The sequence below is a fragment of the Terrapene carolina genome, unplaced genomic scaffold (assembly GCF_002925995.2).
Source record: "Terrapene carolina triunguis isolate 2854851 unplaced genomic scaffold, T_m_triunguis-2.0 Scaffold96, whole genome shotgun sequence".
Classification (NCBI taxonomy): domain Eukaryota; kingdom Metazoa; phylum Chordata; order Testudines; family Emydidae; genus Terrapene; species Terrapene triunguis.
Genome location: NW_020664447.1, coordinates 79262234 through 79285697, shown reverse-complemented (window position 1 = coordinate 79285697; position 23464 = coordinate 79262234). Strand labels below are relative to the sequence as shown.

The 23464-nt window shown below is 40.8% G+C and overlaps 1 protein-coding gene across 1 annotated transcript in view; it reads left to right on the top strand.

Annotated features, from left to right (window-relative positions):
- BEGAIN (brain enriched guanylate kinase associated) overlaps positions 1 to 23464 on the top strand; it is a 223517-nt gene that overhangs the window by 41052 nt on the left and 159001 nt on the right. Inside the window, 1 exon segment of the mRNA XM_026651515.1 lies at positions 749 to 777. Within this exon segment, the coding sequence (XP_026507300.1) occupies positions 749 to 777 (29 nt within the window).

The following is a 23464-nucleotide window of genomic DNA, read 5'->3' as shown; positions in this document are numbered from 1 at the left end:
GCATGAATCACACCTTTATATGGTTCAAGGCTACAGATATGGTAAGCAGGAATCAAAGAGTTAATAAACAGGTTCTATGCTACAGCTATGGTAAAGAGAAATCAAAGGGTTAATAGAATTCTGTGTTAGAAATATGGTAAATGGGAATCAAAGATCTAAAGGATTTCTAAGCAGTGAACTTGCTAAGCAGGTATGAAAGGGTTAATGTACAGGCTTCATGTACTGAGCTGCTAATTGTAAAGACAGAATATTACTTGGAAAAACTAATTTGATTACCCAAAACTCCTGCTAAGGATGCTATGCTTGTGGCCATTCCATCTGGCAAGATATCTGTGAAACAGATTAATTGAACTCAAATTAGCGTAAGATTAAATCACTTGATTTCAACAGCCAGCAGAATCCTTCCATAGTGCTTACCATGCACAGGCTAGCTCTGCATTTCAACTTTTTCCTATGAAATCCAATAGGCACAGTAACCTGTTACTTGCTTTTTCATTTTCTGCCTCAGCGCTACAACTGAGTCATTCTGTTGCCCATGGCTCCTGGGTATACAGTGTTTCTGCAGCGTGCTGCATTATTTCTGAGTTAATCTGTCCATGTTATTTTCTGCTAATGCAGATGTGGGGTTTGTTTTCTGATGCTTTGTAGACACTTGTCAAAAGCCATTTGGAAAGCCTAAACTATGCATAAATCTGCCGAGTGAATGTTTTCCTTCATTCACTTGCTCCTATTATTTGATTTCTTGTAGGCCTCTGCGACAGAAATGGAGAAAATAAGGTAAGTCAGACAGTTTATTTACATCTCATTATAGTCACGAAATATTCTAGTGCACAATAGGTGATATAGGGTCTTGAAAAATATTTTGCTTAATATGATGGGTGTGAAATATTGGATTGCATGATAATGTGGCAGAGGAGAGCCATGGTTTAGAGACAATAGAAAGTGAATGTGGTTCGGTTAGTAAATCTGTTTTGCAGACATGTTAATTCAGAAGGGGTATTCTACACACAAACATGTTTTCATTACCAGATGCAGAGTATATTTGATTATATAAATGTTGTAGTCACTTGTCCATTTACTGCAAGAGTATGCCATTCTGTTTTAATGAGAAAGGTGGATCAATAATTTATGAAAAATCTAAAGAAAATATAGGCTTGAATTCAAAGCATCTAATTACTGTGGTTTGTTTCAATGTAATGCTGTAATATTGGTGTTCATTTCTGTTTTATATTTCTTGAATACCCAGATAAAGCTTGTCTCTTCTGTGTTTCAAATGTTGTTATACTGTACCAGCTTATGAGCACAGCTCCCTGCTTTAAGCAAAGGGAGATGGCTTTTATAAATATATAAGTTTCCCATCTCATGTCCGAGTGTAAGCCTGCTTTGGGGGATATTGCTTTTGTACGTGTTGCAAAGAAAAAAGAGAGCATGAATTGTAGCCATTTTTAATCAAATACAGTCGGCTAAAGACAATCCACAAACATCATCAACCGATATATGGAAATGCTTAACTATTGATTATCCTTAAAGTATTTTTACAAGGCTTATTTTCATGTCCAGTTATATCTACTAGACTCTCAATTTGTTTTCAGTTAGCAAGCCCAAATTCCTTCTCAGGACCTACTGAGGCAGTTTGAACAGCAGGGCTAACTTAGCACAAATCTTAGATTTATTAACTTTAAAAAGGCTACTAAGTTTGTTAAGCAAGCGAAGGGAAGTTGCAGTACTCTGAGAACAGCTAGGGAAAGGCAGTAGTGCGCAGTTGTAAGAGAACCCAGAGGTTTGAAGTTAGCATTTGGAGAATTCTGGGCAGGAAGCACAACACTGTCCCTTGCTGGAATTTTAGTAGGAAAAGAGTGGGAAGGATTAACTCTTACAGTACACTTGATCAAGATGCATGTTTTGGAAGTTCCTGGTATAATTTATTAATTAAGTTGGTGCTGATTTTACATTTCTATGCAGTGTTGTCTCATGGGAATCAAAGTGGTATAATTTATCAGATTGATAAAACACTCGTGTGATATAGTGTGGTTATTTATATAGAAAAGAACATAAATAAACGGCACAGATCCTCAAGTCAATGCGAGTTTGGCCTGAGTAAAGACTGAGTAAGAACCTTGGGATTTGGCCCAGTATTAAACAAAACTTTGACTGTATTGAAACAAGCATCTGTGACATACGCACACCCATATTTTCATGCACAAATTGGTTAACAGTGCAAGCAAATAATTGTTTATGTACTTGTGTGCACAGATATGGGGACCGCTACAAATATTTCCCCCCCACCCCAAGTCTGTCTTGGTGTCTGCTTTTAATAAACACAGCTCTGGCTGTATTTGCAATAATAGGCTGTGGAGCCTAGGAGAAGAATGAGTTCAGAAATATATGCAACAAGGGCAACATTTTGCTCTGAGAAGAGATACTTAGCAGCTGACTAGAAAATATTAACCTAAGGATATAAACATTTGGGGAATGGATGTTGCAGCTGCTATCCACATAGAACTCCACTGAAGTTAGTTACTCTGTGTATGGATCTGCTACAAAGTCAACCCAACCCCTAGCAGCCCAATGTCACCCCACTGAAGTAAATGGGTGTTTTGTTATTGACTTCAATGGGAGCAGGGTCAGTCTGTATGCTAGCATCTTGATATTTGTAGCTTGTTGTTTACACTTGCTGTATATAGTATTTTACAAAGCAGACATTTGTTCCCATTCATAACTCATCATAAGCACCCTCTGCCCAAGAGGGGCTCAGAAGTAGGACAGTCGGCCAAGATAGGTGGTCATTGGCAGAGCTACTTGGGGGTAAGTTGCACTGCTGCAACCTGAACTTTGCTTGGCTCATGCCAATCATAGTTGTCTCACATCTGAACACAAACTAAATCCACCTTCAGCATTTTAAAAAATGAAACACATTAAAATACTACAGTGCCGTCACTTTAAAGGTTTGGTGAACTCACAAGCCATGTAAGATCTTGCCTTCAGGAGCTGTAAAAGTGTCTCTCACACACACAGGTGGAGTGTGCTCAGCACCTTAAGGCCAGTGCCCTGGGTTTCATCAGGACTACAAGGCAGTACTGCTTGTAGCTGGGAGTGTTTCTGACGGCCGGCATGTGGGGACAAGTACAGTATCATGGTGGGAGCCATTCCTATCCTGCCTTGCCTGTGCACTCTCAATGTGCTCTGTCTCTTCTGCTACCAGCTCCAGTCACATCCACTGGGTGGTAAGGTGCAGAGGGAGGTGTCATATATCAGCAGCTGGTGGCAATGTGAACAGCAGCTGAGATAAGGCAAGTGAGGAGAATAAGAGCCTCAGGCCACTTTTTTGGAACTAGGGTGACTGAGGCAGAGCTAAGACTTAAGAAAGCGGGAGGAAGAAGGTGGGGCTTACACCAGGACACAGAGGGAGAAGTGGGGGAGAGAGAAAGAATCACATGTATCTGGATCTCATCTGACTGAGCTTCCTCAGGGTGAGCACTAAAGGTTAAAAGGGTTCTTTCATTCTATTCCCCATTTCAAAAATGAGCCTTTTAAGTATCAAAAATAAGCACAGGGACTTCACGCTTCATATGGCCCACTCAAACGGCAGTCCTTGGGAGGCCAAAGGCCAAATATGTGAAGATTTTAAAACCTGTTCTTATAGAAGTCCTGCTGTATTTGAGCAAACCCGATGCATCTGAAGTGGCCTTGAGGAATGGTGCAGTAGGTTCCATAAGACAGACAACTGCTGACCCAGGAATCTACCACACTTTGGAATTATTGCAGTGTTCTATTGGCCCAGAGCACTCAACTAGCAGTGGTGCACCATAGTCCTTTCGGACAGGGGTAGGAGGAGAAGGAGAGTGGGAGATTTTCAGAATTTAATCTGGCATGTGGAGAACTTCCCACAGAAGTAGAAGCATGCTATTTTTCTGTAAAATTTCAGCTAGAAAAATAATTGCTAAATGAAATCTTCACACTGTGACTAATTCTTAGCGGTATAGAGTAGCGTTTACAATAGCTAGAGGTACCAATATATTAGGCAGGAAGTAAGGCTAACTACTAATCACAAACCTCTTGGGGATCAGCATTTATGTAGGTTGGGTGTGCATGTTTATCCAGACACTTTAAACATTAATTACTGCTGAATACAATCTTTTAAGCACAGTTTTTAGATTCATTGCTCAAATGTGTCTACCAAGAAGGGCTGAAAGTTTCAGACTTATGGTATGTAACAAAGTAGAGTTTTGAAATGAACATTATGTTCTGTTCTATTTAGGTTACTACTGTGGGAGCTGAGTGCCAGATTTTCCGGGTGATCTATAAAATTTAGCATAAATTAAATACAATTGTATTTAGCATTACTTAGTTGTTTTTTTTCATGCTTCCAGCCTTGCACATCCATGGTTTTTGGTGCACCAAAATGTGGCCACTCAAAAGATTGTGCATGCAGATCCAGAAGTCAAAACTGATTGACAGTGTGGCCAGGACAGGGAGCCAGGACTCAGGGGTTCTACTGCCTTGTAAGCCACAGATTCATCCCCCTTTGAATTATAGGGTAATAATATTTTCCTACTTTGCAAGGAAATGATTGTGAAGTTGAGTCTAAAAACTCGTTTCAGATCCTTGGCTAGAAGATGACCACCTCAGAATACAAAGTTATTTTATCTGTTTTCAGCCCTAACTCAGTTTTTGATACTATCCCGTGGGGGAAAAGCTATTTTTCTCTCCAGGCAGGGCCAGCTCCAGGCACCAGCTTACCAAGCAGGTGCTTGGGGCGGCCACACCAGAGAGGGGCAGCATGTCCGGCTCTTCGGCGGCAATTCGGCAGTGGGTCCCTCACTCCCGCTGGGAGCGAAGGACCTCCTGCCGAAGTGCCGCAGATTGCAATCGCGGCTTTTTTGTTTGTTTGTTTGTTTTTTGTTTTGCAAGGGGGGGGTGGCTGCTTGGGGCAGCCCTGTCTCCAGGTAATCCTAGTGAGGTCAATAGGACTATTTGTTCAGTCGGGAACTGTTCAATGTGAGTAAAGATATCAAAGTATATCCCTAAATTTAAAATGGCAATCCAGACACACCAGGAATCAATTCTAGATCCACACAATGCAGAAACAGGATTTATTGTATGTCCCTATACGGAAGGTTTAAATAGATGACTTCCCCTGCTAATTCCTTTTTTGCACCTCCTATTCACATCAGTGGTATAGCAAGATCATGACAAGTAATTAGTTTAATCATAGTGCATGGAGCAGTGGTTGGTTCCCTATTGAGGTTTTTATGTTCTTTTTAGTATTAGTCGTAATCATTATAAAAGTAATAGGACTTCTATGACAATTCATCAAAGGAACTCAAGTCAGTCATTTCGGTAAACCGCCTAAAGTCTCAACAACCCTGTGAGGGGAGCAGGTTCTGATCCTCAGATTTAAGATGACAAAAATGAGATGAACTGATTTGCCCAAAGTTCACACTTACAGAGCCAATGATAGAACCACTCTTTCTTGAATTCTCATCCTGTGCTTTGTAGCTGGATATTTGAGCTGATCTGGGATAACTGATGGGTCTGCTTATTGATTGGTGCATTTTTAAAAGATAGCCAAAGACACCAGAGCACTGGAGGAATGCTCTTATTGTACTTGAGTAAAAAAACTGAACACACACATGCACGTCCACTAGACCATGCTGCATTCCCAGCACTTGTTACAGCTCTCTTCACATGCTAACGCATACGCCTGCCTGCCACTAAGTTCCTTCCATTCTGCCTTGTCCTCCTCTGTAGTTTGCTCTTTCTCCCACCACCCCTCTCATTTTTATTTTATTTTTTTTAATAAGAATTTCCTCATCGGGCAGCACCAGCAACAGTGAGAGCCCTAGTGTAGACAAGCTTCTGAAGCCACTGGTGTTCCTAATGCTGTGTCATTTAATCCTGCTCACAGGAGTTCTAAACTGCTCAGTTCTCTCAGTCTCATCCCTGACACAACTATCCCTTATAAATCCTCGAAGAGACAGGCTGAGAGCTCAGGGAAAGCCTCACAGGGATGAAGGAACAGAGTGTATTAAGCTGTTACACTATCACTGCTGCAGACAGGTTTTTTTCATAGACTCCAAGGCCAGAAGGGACGATTTTGATCATCTAGTCCAACCTCCTGTAGAGCACAGGCCATAGAGCTTCCCCAAAATGATTCCTAGAGCATAGCTTTTAGAAAAAAAACATCCAATCTTGATTTTAAAATTGTGAGTCATGGAGAATCCACGATCCTTGGTAAAATTGTTCAAATGGTTAATTACCCTCTCTGATGAAGTAGCAGTTGCAGTTTGTTGCTCTATGGCTGGGAAAAATCCTATTGCCCGGAAACATGGAACAAGCAGAAGTGATGAAAGGCAATTAAAAGCATCCAGCAAGCAGAAAAGTTGACAGAGAGAACAGGACAGGATGGGGCCAGGTTGAATGATACCAGGTAGAACAGGGGAGGGTGGCCACAAGAGATGACTGGGAGTGGAGCAAGACCTGAACTGATTCAGGGGTGAGCACTATACTGCTAATCTCCTATCAAGTGGAGCACTACAGTGAGTCACAGAGGAAAGGGGTGTGCCTCCTTGATACAGTCTTACAGGTAATGCCTGGGGATAGAGAGGTGGGAAGAGACAAGGTATAACAACTGAACATTATTGTTAGTAGAGCTGGTCCAAAACAATGGGAACATTTTTCACAAAGTTTGAGACGCCTGTGTCCCTTTTTGTGGTTGAAGTTTTTTTAAAACCAGTTCTACAGCTGGAAAAAAAATTGTTCAGGAAAGTTATTGTTAGAAAATAGATCTTTTTCTTCAATAAATACAAAATTGGGAACATTTTAACCAGCTATAATTATTTAGAACTTAGACTGGCAGTAGTGCCTGAGCCTCATCTGTCAGTGCGATGATCAAAGGTTTCTGGGGAAATGCAGGTTAGCAGTCAAGCCAGAGTAAGATGTGTGGAGTGTTACCAATTTGACATCAGCACCTGCAACAAGAAATTTTTCTATGATTTTCAGGAAAAGATTGCAAACTCTGGCCCACAATCAGTTCAAAGGTAGTAACAGTCCAGTTTGCTAACCAAAACAGAGTAGGCTCTGTTATACTATTAACTACGATGTAATTACTTGTTGCTGATACAAAACAATTTGATTAGAGGAGGGAAAGGCTCTATTACTTTGTTACAGCCATTTACATTTGCAAATTTAAAGGCACCTCTACGCTACCCCACAGTTTGCTCTTTTGGCATGTGAATAGCAGCAATCACCAGAGAACTGTGCTGTAATTAGGGTGACCAGAAGTCCCGATTTTATAGGGACAGTCCCGATTTTTGGGTCTTTTTCTTATATAGGCTCCTATTACCTCCCACCCCTTGTCCCGATTTTTCACACTAGCTGTCTGGTCACCCTAACTGTAATTCCTGTGAGCAGATGCTTCCGGCACAAACTAAAAAGGTTCCTAGTTCACATTAATGGAGTCCGGTTTGAAGAGGACTCCATTAATGTGAACTAGGAAACTTTTCATTTGCACTCACATGGTCCACACAAGGGAGTTACAGCGCAGCACTTTGGTGCGCATTGCTACCCTGTTTCCCCGAAAATAAGACATCCCCCGAAAATAAGACCTACTTCCAGTTTTGCCTCTCGCTGTAATATAAGGCATCCCCCGAAAATAAGACCTCCCCATAATAAGGCCACCCCGGAATATAAGGCCGCCGCCAGGACAAGAAAAATAAGACTTCCCCTGAAAATAAGACCTAGCGCATCTTTGGGAGCAAAAATTAATATAAGACCCTGTCTTATTTTCGGGGAAACACGGTATTCACACTCCCAAAGTCTGAACTTTGGAGGAGCAGTGTAGACATGCTTCTAGTTTTCACTGGCAAGATTTAGGCAATTTAATTTGCAAATTGCTCTATGATTTACAGACCAACTGTTAAATACAGTTGAATATGTCCAGATGGACTGACTTTTTTTTTTTTAAAAAAGGCCAGAATACAGCAACCCACCACGCACTCCCATTTTTTTTGCGGGGGGGGGGAGGGTTAAAATAAAATCTAACAGGACTGATATTATTTAAGGTTATAATGAAGGCCCAAGGCCAAATAAGGGTATAGTACACAGCACAGGAGAGTATTCTAAGGAATCAGAAACAGGTATAGACACACTTTCCAGAATTCATGTCTGAAAGATGAAATAGTGTGTGTAACTGAACAAAGCATAAAATGTTTTTTCCAATAAGGGCAGCACTCTTGTAAGTGGCTATAGGACCTTTAAAGCTGATTCCCTGCATTTATGTGACCATTCTGCCTCTCAGGTGAAGTGTGTCACTTTGGCTCGACAAAGCTCTTGTTACTAGATTACTCTAAAAATAACGATACCAAAAAGTTTTCCCATCTTGTTTAACACCACTCATGATTTTAGTTCTACAGAGTCTTACTGCTAACGGGCTAAAAATGGCCTTCATCTCAGATCAATGTATACTAACTCATGGTGTGAAATTCTTTATAGAAGCATTTGCAAAGGTTCTTAGGTTTCTTACTGCACTTGCTGATGGATTCACTGACAGCTCTATAGCTGAGCAAGAATCAGCATACGTCAGATTTGTGCAAAATGGGACTTGTACTCTGTTGACATATGCTTGGAATCTGGGGTGGCGAGTATATAACAGACAGGAAACCACTTAGGACTGCTGGTGATCAAGGGAGACGAGCTCAAATGAAAACTGATTGATCTGAATTCAGATGAAGAGCCCTTCTTTACTGCCATAGCAAGTGGCATAAAGGTCAAGTTTGAACAAGACACTCCACGAGTTGAATTTGTAGAGTTCATCAGCTACAAGTTGGGCTTGCTATTCTGATCTCAAAAGACTGTATCTTTAAAAGTTGGACTTTATTTTATAACATTTAAATTTTACCATTTAAGTCCCAAAATGCTATGCTATCTTCAAGCTTTTGCTGATAGCATTGAAAATAGGTCACACATGCCTCAAAGATATCTACCATGTATCAAAAATCATCATTTGGCGGTCCTCCATTTGGACCAACCATATTGCAGTAACTGAGTCAGGAAGTAGCTTAATTTAGGGGCATTCTTAGGAGATCCAAGCAGGCAAATTGGTGAGCATTGTTTTACTTCATGATGGAGTTTATCACCATTTTGACAGATGTCTATCTCAAGGAGATGATCTCTTCTTAAAAGCTAGAAGGTACCATGCAGTACTGAATGGCAATCCTGGTCCTTTCTTCCTTCTTAAAAATTACCTTTAGATATGGGAAATTTGAAGGGCTAAACATTATTTATGGGTTTTTAGAAACAAATCTGGGGGTTTTTCCTTCAGATCTTTATGCTTAATGTAGCATTTAACATATAGATGTTAGATTTACTAGGCTACAGCGAACACTAACATGGCTTCCAAACTTAGATTCCAGAGTGGCCTACAGATAGAGAACATTGAGCAGTTATAGTAACGTACACTGACAATTTACTAAACCACTTAACATAAGTAAGGAGGAAGACGAGAAAGTGCTACATCAGTGGTAGCATTTAAATACAACTTCAGAGGCAATCAGATGCACTAGAAATGACATTACACATGTATCTTTAACAGAATTTCTAACCACCAGGACACCTGCAGGATGTATTACTCATGGTGTAAATATGGTTCTCATTCTGTAGCAATGAAGTGGTAGAACATGGATTTTTCACAATGAATTTAATCAAAAACAAGTACATACATATATACACACGCAAAGCATATTCCAAGATTTCATAGAGATGTAAATGGACAACCCAAGTATAAATGCTTTGCAACCCCACTGGGTTATTCTCTAGTGACCAGAAGTGGGAGTAGTAAAAAAAAAATGTATTCATGAACCCAGGCACAGTGAGTACCCAATAGCAAGCAATAGTAGTGGAGGACTTAGGCAAGGACTGTTTTGCATGATCAGAGCTAGATTTCAAAGTGGATGGATATAAAACATAAATGGAATGCAAAAACTGGTTGAAAGACTATACTCAGAGAAGTTATCAACAGCTGGCTGTCAAACTGGGAGGATGTATCTAATCGGGTCCTGCAGGAGTCTGTCCTGGGCATAGTACTATTTTATATTGTCATTGATGACTTGGATAATGGAGGGAATAGTATGCTAATAAAATCTGTGGGTGACACTAAGCTTGGTGGGGTTGATAGCATGCTGAAGGACGAGATTAGAATTCAGAGTGAGCTTGACAAATTGGAGAATTGGTCTGAAAAGATGAAATTAAATAAGGTTCAAAGCTAGGGGAAAAAATAAAATGCACAACCACAAAACGGGGAACAACTTGCTAGGTAGTAATGTGGCTGAAAGGGATCTGGGGATTATAGTGGATCACAAATTGAGTACGAGTCAACAATGTGATGCAGTTGTTAAAAAGGCTAATATTCTCGGGTATATTAACAGAAGTGTTGTATGTAAGACACTGTGGGTAATTGTCTTTTTATATTCAGTACTGGTGAGGCCGCAGCTGAAATACTGTGTCCAGTTCTAGGCACCACCCTTTAGGAAAGATGTGGACAAACTGGAGAAAGTCCAGAAGAGAGCAACAAAAATAATGAAAGGTTTAAAAAACCTGACCTAGGAGGAAAGGTTAAAAAACTGGGTATGTTTAGTCTTGAGAAAAGATTGAGGGGGGAACCTGATTGTCACAGTTTCAGGGCAACTCTACTCCCCACCGTGGTCCACTAAGGGCATCCACTTTAGGTTTCCAGCTCCCAGCTGTCATCTCTCTTGGGCAGAGATCTGTCTCTCTCTCCTGCCTGACCAGAAATCTTCTGGCTACACAGCTCCCTGCCTTACACTGTGATATCCTCAGCAAGCCAGGCTGCCTAAAAAGGCCAATGCCTCCACTTTGCTTTCTCTCTGAGGGCTATGACCAATGTAGTGTCCATAGTTATAAGTTACCACACAAGTTCTTTTAAGCAAGCACATTTTCTGTTAAGGTAGAAGCATTACAGAGAAAACATTTAAATAATAAAAGAACCTACTTTCTTCATGCCTGGCCACTTTGGAGATTAGTACTATTATTCCAACATTAGAAAAGAATCTGAGTTATCTTCCCTTCAGGAGTTTTGCTGGACTCTGAATGCAAAGATTTGTCTTTAAGTTGTTTCTGAGATGGACTGGCCCATGCAGTTCAGAATACGTCAAGGGCTAGTCAGGGCTGTCAGGTGACTTCAGCTCAGAGGAGTTGAAGGTGATTGTAAGTCCCTTATGAGAGGATTGTCACTGTTCCTGAATAAATTTTGAAGTTACTAGTCTGTGAATATTCAGTTTCACTGTCCAGGCAGGCTCCGTCATCACATGTGATAGATCCCAGAAACAATGCCTTTTGATTGCTTGTAATGAGTCAACTTCCTGACTGCTTTTGTGCAGCAAACAGCTGCAAAATATCCATATTTTGTGCATTTATTACCATCTTGTACCTTTGGCTGAACATGCACCACTTGGGCTGTGAATCTTCCCATATCTTGTGCATTTAGTCTGAAAGCCTTTGTAGTTAGCCTGGAATATGTCCCTCTTCGCCTCAAGGGTCTTATGATAATTACTTTTAGCACTTACTCTGTTTGTTTACAGCGTATAAGTTTCTGATTTTTCAAGTTTGGCAAGTTGCTCTTAATTTTCCTGTTTCACCAACTCAGACTGCTTTTTGCTATTTGAATAGCTATGTGCAGGGTTAAGTCTGTTTTAAAATGTAGTTGCTGTGAAAGATTATCATCTGCAAGCTATATGGCTAATGTATTTCTAGTATTTTCATATTTTGCAGGCCCCAAAATCAGTTTTCAGACAACGCATATAAAGCTTTGATAAAAGATTCATATTCCCCTGCTTGTTGAATTCTCTGGTGGAAACATGCCCTTTCATAAGCCACATTTCTCTGCGGTATAAAGTATGCATCAAACCTAGTCAGAACCCTTTGACAGTCATCTTTGGGGGTCTTCAGTTAAAAAAAAAAAAGTAAAAGATTTAAAGATATGCTCTGCCTGCTTCCCCATAGCATAAATTAAAGAACATACCTGGGTGTCTCCAGTTTCCTTATGGGGGCATTTCTCAAACTGGGGTCGCTGCTTGTGTAGGGAAAGCCCCTGGCGGGCCGGGCCGGTTTGTTTACTTGCCCCGTCCGCAGATTCGGCCGATCGCGGTTCCCACTGGCCGTGGTTTGCTGCTCCAGGCCAATGGGAGCTACTGGAAGCGGCACGGGCCGAGGGACTTACTGGCCGCCGCTTCCAGCAGCCCCCATTGGCCTGCAGCAGCGAACCAAAGCCCTGGCCCGCCAGGGGCTTTCCCTACACAAGCGGCGACCCCAGTTTGAGAAACACGGCCTTATGGAGTTTGGTTGCAATGAGAAATTTTGCAAAAAATGTTGCTTTCAAGGTGTTCATTCTGAAAGTCTGTGAAAACTGAAGTTCTCTGGGGCATTGGAGAGTGGCATGTTGATGAGAGCTATCCTGCAACCTTTGTTGTCTTTTTTCCCTTCCTCTTGCAACCTTTGTTGTAGCTTTCCTTCTCTTTTTGTGCTCCTCTGGCAGTTAAGTTACCTTTATTTCTGACATCATGTCACGTACCAGATATAAACTGGTTACAGAGCTTCCATCTTAGGGACATATGAATGTGCGTTCTCTTTAAGATACCTCAATGTACTGGTTACTCTAGCTATTACCAGCTTAGATAAAGTATGGTGCACATCGTGCCACCTAGTGGATGTACAGTATAATATTGTTTAGCATTTTATCACAGCTCCCATGTGATGGGGAGGGAACAGCCAAACTCAAATGTCCTGGCTAGACTGTGAGGGAGGAGATGAATTAATTTGATGTTTTGGACCAGATTCTCATTTTTGATTACACTCCTTTGCACAGCTCGGGTGGTGCAGAGGAGCCAAATCTGGAATTTCCCAGTATAGTACAGCTCTCATTTGGTGCAGAGGTGGTGGAGCTGGCTCCTACACCACACTTAGGGCGTGCGTTGGGGAAGATAGCAGGTAGGGCAGGGCTCCTTTATTCTCAGTTGGTGTATGGTCATTTAGGAACTATATGCAACTGGAGTAACTTAGAAAACCCCCTAACTCCAGGCTGGGGCCAGTACAGACTGGCCTAGGGTATCAGAGCTACAGCAGGCTCCCAAACCCCTACTCCCTCCATGCTCTCCTGCACTGAGCCCCCAAGAGAAACTGTAACTCAATATCCTTTCCAGGGAAAGCAAATACATACAAGGCTACAGCACTTAAGAGGGATACTGCTAATAAGTGCCATTTATCTAGATCAGCCCTACCTAAGTAGTGTGTCTTGCATACTCCATATATTGCAAGCAATTCTGGGTAATAGGTACATCCTTTTAATAGAAATGTATCCTTTTACAGCTTGATATTCCTGTTTCTGTAACCATAGACTCATTTGCTAGCCTTTTACCATAGCCTACTTGTAAACTTGGCAAAGTCTCAAGACATTTAGTTAGGAAAACACAGATTGTTTTTGCATGCCAAGAGTTTCTAAAGGTTTTCCTTCTAGACTATAAAGCTGCATGTTATCTATCTAAATATAAAAATGAAAGCATTCCTCAGGACAGTGTCTCCTTAACTCTGGCATATCTTCTGTGTTGGTGTTTGAACTTTCATCAGAAAAAAAGGTGCCTATCAATTTTTAGTGGAACTGTATGTATATTGCTGTGGATTTCCATTCTGGAAGCATTTTACTTCAGAAACTGAAATCTGTTATACAGGTGTTTAAAAACAATTAAGAAAAAGGTTGGCTAAAAAAATTATTATAATCCAGAAACATGTGGCAGACAACAATTAATTGTCACTGATTGGTGGGACTAGAAGGAAACCCTCAAGTAACATTGTAGATATTGTGACTGTAAATAGGCTTTGGCAATAGTTTTGTAATTAAAATTCCATTGAATGCACTTCTGGTAATGTTGTATGGACCTGACCTACCCTATTGAGTCTTTGCATTCCCATCTCCATCCCATGAAAGAATCCCTAAATCTTGCTAAAATATAAAAATGAGATTTGCCAATATTTTTCTGTTTGTAGTTCCTACAACTGTGAGCTAATGATGACGATGACAGGCAGAGCTAGCATTCTGACTCAGATGCCAGTGTGGATTGACAGTGTCCCTGCTCCTTATTTATCTTTTATTATATATTGGTATCCTGAACATGATATATTCAAAATAGCAGAATGATGATTCATCATTCCCACATCCTCAGATGCCTTCTGCATTATTTCCTAGAATGACAATTACTTGTCGTGGGATATCTAGCTCATTATGTACAGATTTGCTAAAAAACAAACAATAACTTATTGGCTTGGGCAGACCACACAAAGTTAATTTGAGATCAGCAAACTACAGTTGTGCAGAACATAAGCTGAAAAGGACTCCAGAAACCAAGTTATTTCCTAATCTAAAAGAAGAGTTACTACAAATCTGAGGATTCAGTGTGATATCACTGCCTAAATATGCATAAATAAAAGAGTATTAGTTTCTATATAGTAATTCTGTCATCTGTATCTGTAACGGTTTGAAGTCTTGCCTGTTAAATGTATGTATGAATTGGAACTCACACTAAAGTATGCCCAAACCAACCTGAGTTTTGTGTAGCAAATCTTTGCTAAATAATTTATGCGCTCTCAAGACCATAGTTAACTAATTTCTTTGTTACTGGTCACCAGATTTATCTAGCGGTTAGCTAAGTTAAAGCGAACTAAGACAGAAGACCTTATAGCCATCAGGCAGAATCAGCAAACAGAGGCGATGCCATCCATTTACTTGGGGAAGCTCTTTCATATAAAGCAATTGGTTGCACTTTCCATTCTTACTCTGCCAGTTTTCTTCAGCACTGACCCATTAGGGCATTGGCTTACAGTCATGTTTTAATTACTGAAATTAAGACCAATCATGTAATGCAAAAAAGTGTAATGGACGCTAGTGTAAGCAAATATCCATCAAGTTTGCCCAACTTTAATCACTTAGGGCCTGATTTTCGTAGGTGCTGAGGCTCCACAGGACCCATTGACTTCAGCTGGACACTGGAAAATTTGAACCAATGTTTTATATTGTAAAGACTATGATGTATTTTGCTTTAACCACAAGACCTAGCAGTCAGCTGATTGGGATTTACTCCCAAGTTCTGGCAAATATTTTTTTCTGTACAACCTCGGGGAAGTCACAAAAATTCTGTATGTTTCTCCAGGTGACATTTACCAACCTCATCGGGGCACTGAAGAGCCTTCAATCCATCAATGCTTGTAAAGCACTTGCAGATCTTTGAATGGAAAGCTCTGTCAAAGTGCATATAATTGTGTTTTTTTCTGAATTGTTAATTCTGCATCTGACATTTTAACATATTGCCATGTTAACCAGCAAAAGTCCTGTCCATGAACATGTCTTCAAAACTGGTCTTTATAAACTGGAAATACAATGGGATTTGGGTCATCTGCTAACTAGAAGTAGCAAAGCTCTTACTTGTAGTTTAAAATGTAGTGTAAATGGACCTAAAACTTGTTTGCAGTCAAAAATAAGAAGAAAGAGCCTTAACTGGTAGAACTATAAGCATACAGGAATTGTTTGAAAGGAAAATTGGAGCCATTATGCTCAGCCTAGCACTCTGAAAGCTCAAAACTGCCAGATATTTCTAACTGTGAATAAAAGTGGGAATTATATTTTTGAACAATAGGCCTGGAATCGCTGCTTTATTACTTCTGTTCTATGCCACTGTAATGCCATTGAAACAAACTAGATCAAAATTTGCAAGCCTAGCACTGGGTAGTTCATGGAACTCTAACTAGGGTTCATTGTAATCAAACTTCAAAGGTGAACGTTCACTACCCTCATCACCTCCCACTACTCCTCAGCACTATTCCTAATCTTCTTACCTTATACACCTTTACGAGCATCCTGAGGCTTGTTGGAGAGGGAGGAAGGAGTCCAGTTCTGAGGAAGTGGTTCATTTGCTTCCTACTTGTACAAGTCAGACCATGTCACCCCTCACCCTCCCTGATTTTGCCTGGCTACCCAGGAAGCAACGGGAACTATTATTGCTGAGAGGATTCCAGCCACCTATTACCAAGGGATAAAAGAGTTGAGAGAATCTCCTTGTGTTCCCACCCCATCACCACCGTATCTCATTCAGGGTTTTCTGGGGGGGGGGGGGAAAGTAACAGAAAAAAAATCTGTTTCTGGGAAATGTTGGACAAACCTTTTTTATGAAGGTTCATTCCATGACTATTCGAAGAGTGTATAACATTGTCTTTGGACTATTAAACAAAAATATAACTAACTAGTGAGATAATTACATTCATTCTGGAGCATAACATAGCTCAAGTATGGGAGCTGTTGAGGACATTTACCACAGTGAATTACTGAATTGCTTTTTGTAGTTTATTCTGTTGAAATGGGGCACTAACAGAACTGTGCTACATTTTTTCCTTATTGACTTTTCAACATATCAGATTCAGGTGTATGAACAAAAGACAGCAAGGTCAAGTTATTAAGGATTCTGAAGCCCAGTCAGCTGTTGTGTTCAGTTTATCCACCCCTACCGTGTAGATAATACTTACATACAATACAAGGGCGATGGGAAGCTTACCTAATCAATGCTGGTTAAGTGCTTTGACAGTCATCAGATGAAAGATGCTAGATCAGCATGCAGAGTACAGTATTAGCAGAATAAGTAATAAGAAGGTGATATTTAAGTGTAGATGTTACATGAAGTATTGCAGTTGCAATTTTAAATAAATATGCAGCATGCCTTTTACAGTATCCTTCATGGAGCATTGGGTGGGAGTGTGGGGAAGAGACAAAGATAGATCAATGATTATTCTCTGTAAAAGTACCTTTCACTTTCCTCTCTGACTCAGCATGTTGTTGGATTGTTTGGTAGACACAATAATGTTTAGCAGTTATCTAGAACCTTTCACCTTCACAGCGCTTTAAAAACATCAGCCACGTCTCATGACTCCTCTCTGACTCATGCACTTATTTTCCTCGATTTTAAAGATAGGGAAACTGAGGCAGAGAAGCTTTAAGTGAGTTGTCCAAGATCATACAGGGAGTTTGGGTCAGACCCAAGATTAGAATTCAGGAGTTTCTGGTTCTAACTTCTCTACCACTGTATCTGAAGGAGAGAAATAAAAATCCAACCTTACTAATGAGAGTAATCTTTACTAAAATACCACATTACTCTGGTAAATGGAGCTCAGACCCACACCAAACAAAGCATCCCCTAAAAGTAAATAATAATGTTCTAGGCATTCCTGGCTCCTTTCCCCAGTGCTGCCTACCTGATCCCCAATCCTCAGGACAGACTCCAACACTCTCTTATGGCAATAGGCTCCTTCCCTATTGATCTTTGTTTCCAAATGTTGTGGCTTACTGGCATCCCCTCAGCCAAGGCCCAGGTGCACACACCCTTTCTTAATCCATCCCTGATGGTAAGTAGTCCCTGTGAAGCCAATGGAGACCCTTGTAAGGATTTAGTTGGGGATTGGTCCTGCTGTGAGCAGGGGGTTGGACTAGATGACCTCCTGAGGTCCCTTCCAACCCCGATAGTCTATGATGGGCTACTCACAGCTGTAAGGAATACAGGACTAGGCTCAAACTGTTTAATGGGAAAGCTCGTAACTATTCAGTAATTTTTCAAAGGGCCAAATTGCTGATGTAAATGGGCACTACTCCACTAATGCCAATAAGTTACTCCTGTTTATCCCCGTGGTGAATTTGGCACCCTCTCTCTAATACAGCTGAAGCCCCAATGGTTTATTCCCGTCCTCTTCTTGTGTGCTAAATTTATAGTCAACCAATCAGGGAATAGAAGAAATACCATGTGATGAAGGTGATTAATGTAACTACACTCATAACATTACACTTTTCTTTAACATCACTTTGAAAATTAGAATTGCCCTGCTCAAGCGATCCCTTTTCCACCCTCCTCTCTCCCTTATGTATTTATACCACCCTAATCACTGTTGTGTCTGGCAGCACACTGCTTCTCTCTACCATGATCCTGACCCTACATTCAGGCAGCAGCAACAACTGCGTGAACTGTCTCTACTCTAGATTTTTGTGTGTTTAGGGCTTAAGATATTTCAAAACGTTCGAGCCGCACACCATCCAAAGGTTTATTTGCAAGTGCATATTAAACAAAACCTTAACTTTTCAGCCACTAGGGTGCTGAAAGGCCAGCGTTATTGGTTAAAAATTTGGACAAAAGACAAGTTTTGAAGCTTATCTAGTCTATTGATCGGTTCCTAGAAAAGTGGATAATTGTTAGTGACAGGAGCTACATGAAAATGGGCTGCTCCAAGCGGAGCCAATGATAAAGGACTGTTGGGCAGACTAAGATAGTAATACAATGCAACTTTCATCATCATGCCTTCTTCAATAGAGGGTGACAGGTAGGATGTAGATTTAGATTGTGTAACAAGGTAGGGCAGGGCTCTCCTACAGTGACAGGGAACTGCAGCAGCACTGGGGTTGCACAGTTGGAGCATGCTACCCTTTAAGAAGGCATTGAAATCCTGCAGGAAATGCTGACTGAGTCCTGCTGACTCACTGTGACACATATAGCTCATTAACTCCACCTTGCATACAAGACAGGTGGGAGGAGCTGTTTGGTCAATGGGAAGTGGGGCTTAGTACAGATGTCTTCAGGGAAACCTCTAGAAAGAGCCAAGCTAGGGACGAAAGGTTAGGATGAGGTTTTTGTTTCATTTCTCCACAAAGCCAAACCCCAAGAAGGGGGTGCGGGATTAAATGCTATGTGTGTTGATTCTCTTCAGGGCAAGAGGGGAACGCCAATAACTTACAAGTAATAGTGGTTAACCTATGCCTTATATGATGTCATACCCGCCACATTCATGATATCATGCAGAGCTCCACATGGAGATGCTGGCAATGTGGAGAGCCCTAAGGGTCAGTTACTCCCTGCCCTGAGGAATTACTCATTGGGAACCATTGTCTCTCAGTTTACAGGAGGAAGATCTACCCTGCAGCCTTGAGAGGGTGGAAGAACATTAGATGGGCTAGAAACATCCTAGTCCAGCAGAAAGTTTGGATGGAGCCCATTTGAAAAAATAGTCACGTCAAATTGTTAGCAATTCTTCTGATCTATTTATGATTCCTCTGACTTAAATGGATGTGGATAATGGTGACCTTCAACAAATGGTTTTGGTTGGACTCCATGTCCCCTCCTGTATTCTACCAGAGGGCAATGTCTTATCTGCAGCACCACAGCTATGGGACATGTATCATGCACAGCTGTGGTGCAACAATTCCTCTGACGTCTGATGCTAGCCAGCTAAGGAGGGAAGGCAGTTATGGTGATCAATGGGTGGCAGAGAGGAAGGATGACCCAGTATTTAGGGTGTTAATCTGGGCGGTGGGAGACAGGGGTTCAATTTCTGGCTCTACCCCCTTCTTCCTGTATGACCTTAGATGAGTCATGTGGGGAACTGAGACCCAGAGACTCTCTATACAATAGAGATAATAGCACTTCCCTACCTCACAGGAGTGTTGTGAGAAGAAATACATTAAAGATTGGGAGTCACTCACGTGCTGTAGTCATAGGGGTCATATAAATATCTTAGATACATGGGTGTGGCATAAGAATCTAAATAGTCATGGTACAATGACCTAACATTTAGGCTATTATATTGCATCATTAAGTGAGGATGTCACATTATACTGATGTAAAATTATATATTGATGTTATATCTGTGAGACATATCACAATGCTCTCTGCACGCCATACACTGACAAAGTAGGTGTGAGCTATGAGTTCTCTTCTTACACATACTTAGTTGAGAAACAATAAGTTTTACCCTGATTGTTGCATACAATAGAGAACTTCTTAAAAATTCCAAGAAATGTTCAAGAACAGGAGTGAGATATACAGAAAGATCAAAAGCCATTCTTGATATGGTACTCCAATATATAAGAGTTCTGATTGTTCAAGGGACTCTCCAGCCAGTGAGCAATACTGTTTGAGTGCTAATTATAAAATAAGAGGATATCAGTTGCCATTTTAGGAAATTAGTCTTGGGAGGTTTGCCTGGAACAGATTCAAAATGGAACATTTTAGGCATGGAATTTAAAACAAAAATAGTGCTGCACATTTATGAATGAGAGCAGCATCTGCAGTTGCACTTGCATGGATTAGCCTAAAAACTAGACTGATCCTACAGTATATATATGGTAGTTCCAAGCGAGTTGCTGTCACTGCTGCTAGCACAGAACCCTGCATACGTAGAGGACGAGCCTGTAAGAACAACAAGGTTGCTGTTGCAAGGACCCACTGATGAGTGACAATGCAACCTCCCTTCCCATGTGTACATACCCAGCCCCTCCCAACCGTCAGCTGTTTTCTGTAAAGACACCTACTTGCAGCCTAAAATTTCTGACTTCAAGGTAGACATTCCTGGATTCTTGTTGGATGGGGTCACAGGTAGAGATGCATCACACACCCCTCCATTTCTAACTGCCTCTGGGCTCCTTTAAAAATACATTTTTGAAAAAGATCCCCAAGCCCACTTCAAAGCCAGTGTGCAGAGCCACAGCCAGCGTTCCAGTGTCTAGCTCTGCAGCACTAGCAGGGAGCCCTGCCCCACCACCTCTTCAATGGTGGGATCGGAAAAGTGTCTTTCTGGGGCAGTCCAACATGAAATATTGGTGTGAGTGCTAGCATCAACCCCGCTGTGTTCATAGGCTGGCTCCTTGTGTGCATGTGGTGTTTTGCTCTAGCAGGAGACGCATCAGCAACAAGTGCATGTAATCAACAGTGCAGCCAGTTAAGAAGTTGGAAGAGATGGAACCAAGAAGGAGAATGAATAAATCCTGCAGCCACACTGAGTGAGGAACTAAAGAAACAGCTCAAGGTTGGAGGACAGTAGTAAACGTGTTCTCCTTGACTGGCCCAAAAGTTGCACCTAGACTGCTACTATAAGAGTTATGAAGACACATGATGATCATCAGCTGGGCTCAGACATGCACCACCATGATATAGCTTTGCACATTTATTCTAGGTGCATCACTGAAGTTTTACATCATCTTCTAAAGGGTCTAATGAGAGCAGGTCAACAATTTCCATATTTTGAGTTTGAATTTTTTTTAATTGTAAGTTCAATTTTCAAGTGAAAAACCTGAGAGTAACAAAAAAAATTAAAACATTTTCAGGTGTTTTTGACTAGGTATAGAGCTAATCAGAAATTTGACATGAGAAAGTTTGTAGCCTCTGTAAAAATTCCTGCAAATAAATATATATATTTGACCAGCTCTAATTCTGTTCTTGACCACAGTCAGAATCTAGATACTGAATTAGAGACCCAATCCCACAAGCCTTTTATGCACTGGAGCTCCCATTGACTTCAGTGGGTGTCCTAAGGTTACAGGATGGAGCCTTGGATGAACCAAAGATTTGATCCAATTTATGTTATAGAATTTTATTTAAGACACAAATATTTATGATTTTTTGTGCTAAAAGTTTCCATCCAGAGTAATTTCTGATAAACATTCAGTTCAATAAGTTTACCAGAAAAACTATAATTATATTTCATTTTATTAAAACTGGTCTTGAGAAAGAGATAAAGCTTTTCCATCCAGAAAACTGTGATGGGCTTTTCTAGTTTCATTTAGAAACCTTTTGAGACATTGTGGGCAGGACTATCAGGGATGGGCAGATACAAGTGTACTGTTACATTTGAACACACAAATACAAATGCATGCACAAATATTTGCTTGTGCACATGGACAGCTGTGTGTCTCATTACCCATTTGGTGCCCAGAAATACGCAGATTTCTGTGCCCAATCATGCTGGTGCATTCACTCATTTTAAAGAAAGGTTAGTCTTTATGATAAGGATTTTGTTCTGGATATGTGCATTAAATAAAATTCCAGTGTCACCTTATAAATATGAAGAACCAAGTTCTGGTTTTGATGACATCCATAATCACACCAGAGTCGATAAAGTTTTATGGGTGCAACTAAGACCAGAATATGACCCCGATAACTAAACACAAAAGCAGTTAGTTAAATCTGTCTAACTGTTCTCCCAAGGGATCAAAAAGTGGGTTGCTTAGCAGAGGTGATCCTGTAAAGGGAGAGTACAGTTGAACTCAGTACATTTAGGCATACTCTGGGAGGTTTCTTACAACAGTAGGTTGATCTCTTACACAAGTGGCACCGTAATTAAGGAGATGGTGGGGCCACTTTGCTCCAGGGTAGGCACATGCTTCTCTGGCTAGTTGGTTCCTCCTCTATTATGCAGCACTCTAGATACATACCCTCTTCTTCTCCACCATTGCAGGGCATCTGCTCTGCTTCCTGCATCACAGGCAGAAAGTCCTCTTGGGGCCTGTGAGCTTCCCCTTCCCATACCTAATGTCAATAGGGGAAGATCCTCTTCAAGGATACAAAGGCAAGAAGGTGTTGAACAAGACAAAAATGTATGCTGCAACACAAGCCTTTTCTCCAGGATGTTTCCTCTTAAATCGAAATACAGCTTTCAATCTTATCTCCATGTTATTCTGAATAGAGATGTGAAATTCAGTCACATGAGAATTAAGCAGTGTCATTTCTCCCAAAATGGATATTGGGATCCTCTCTGACTTCACTGGACTTTGGATCAAACCCAGGATGATCAGCTGCTTGGATGTGGAGTGGAGGAGTAAAAGGAGTTGAGAGCTTCTAGAAGCCACTGGTTAAAGTTCTTAGACAAAAATGCAGAAGGCTGGTGCGATTTCCCAGCTCAGACAGAGTCATCCCCTCTCTGCATACTGTAAATTATTCCTGCCAGAGATGACTTATTGTTGAATCATAAAAACATTCCTGAAGAGCAAATAGATTCCCAACTCCCACCTCTCCTCTGCACCTGCATAAGCACCTTATCATCAGCTATGGTTAACATGTTTGTGGGAGTCTCTTGTATTAAAAAAAATGTGGCAGCACATCATGGTGTGCCCTTGAATTCATTGTATTCTACTAAATATTGTCTAAATTGTATGAAATCACCTTTATTGAATATAATTACTCAACAGGAACCCCAGTGCATCAGTTAATCATTGTGTGAAACTTCACTTCAAACTTAGTGCTGGAATAACATTGTGCTACTCTTCTACGAATTCATTTTTACCCTCTTTTGTTTATTGTTGTTGAGCTTTTGTATTTTAAATTCAATTAGCTAAACAAACAGACCTTTCTCAGTTAGTACCAATTTGAAAATCGGAAGTGTTTAAATTTCAGGAAACATAATATGACCTAGTCATTCTGTTATGCAGTATTAGTGTTTAAACACTACAGCAATAGGTGCATTACAACTGGCATATGTTAGATAAATAGGTTAGACAGAACTGAGAATGAGAGAGAAATTTAATTGCTATGGCATGCAGTTGCATGGAATAGTTTATTGTTTGGAACTCAGAGACATTATCCTCCCTCCTGCTCGTACA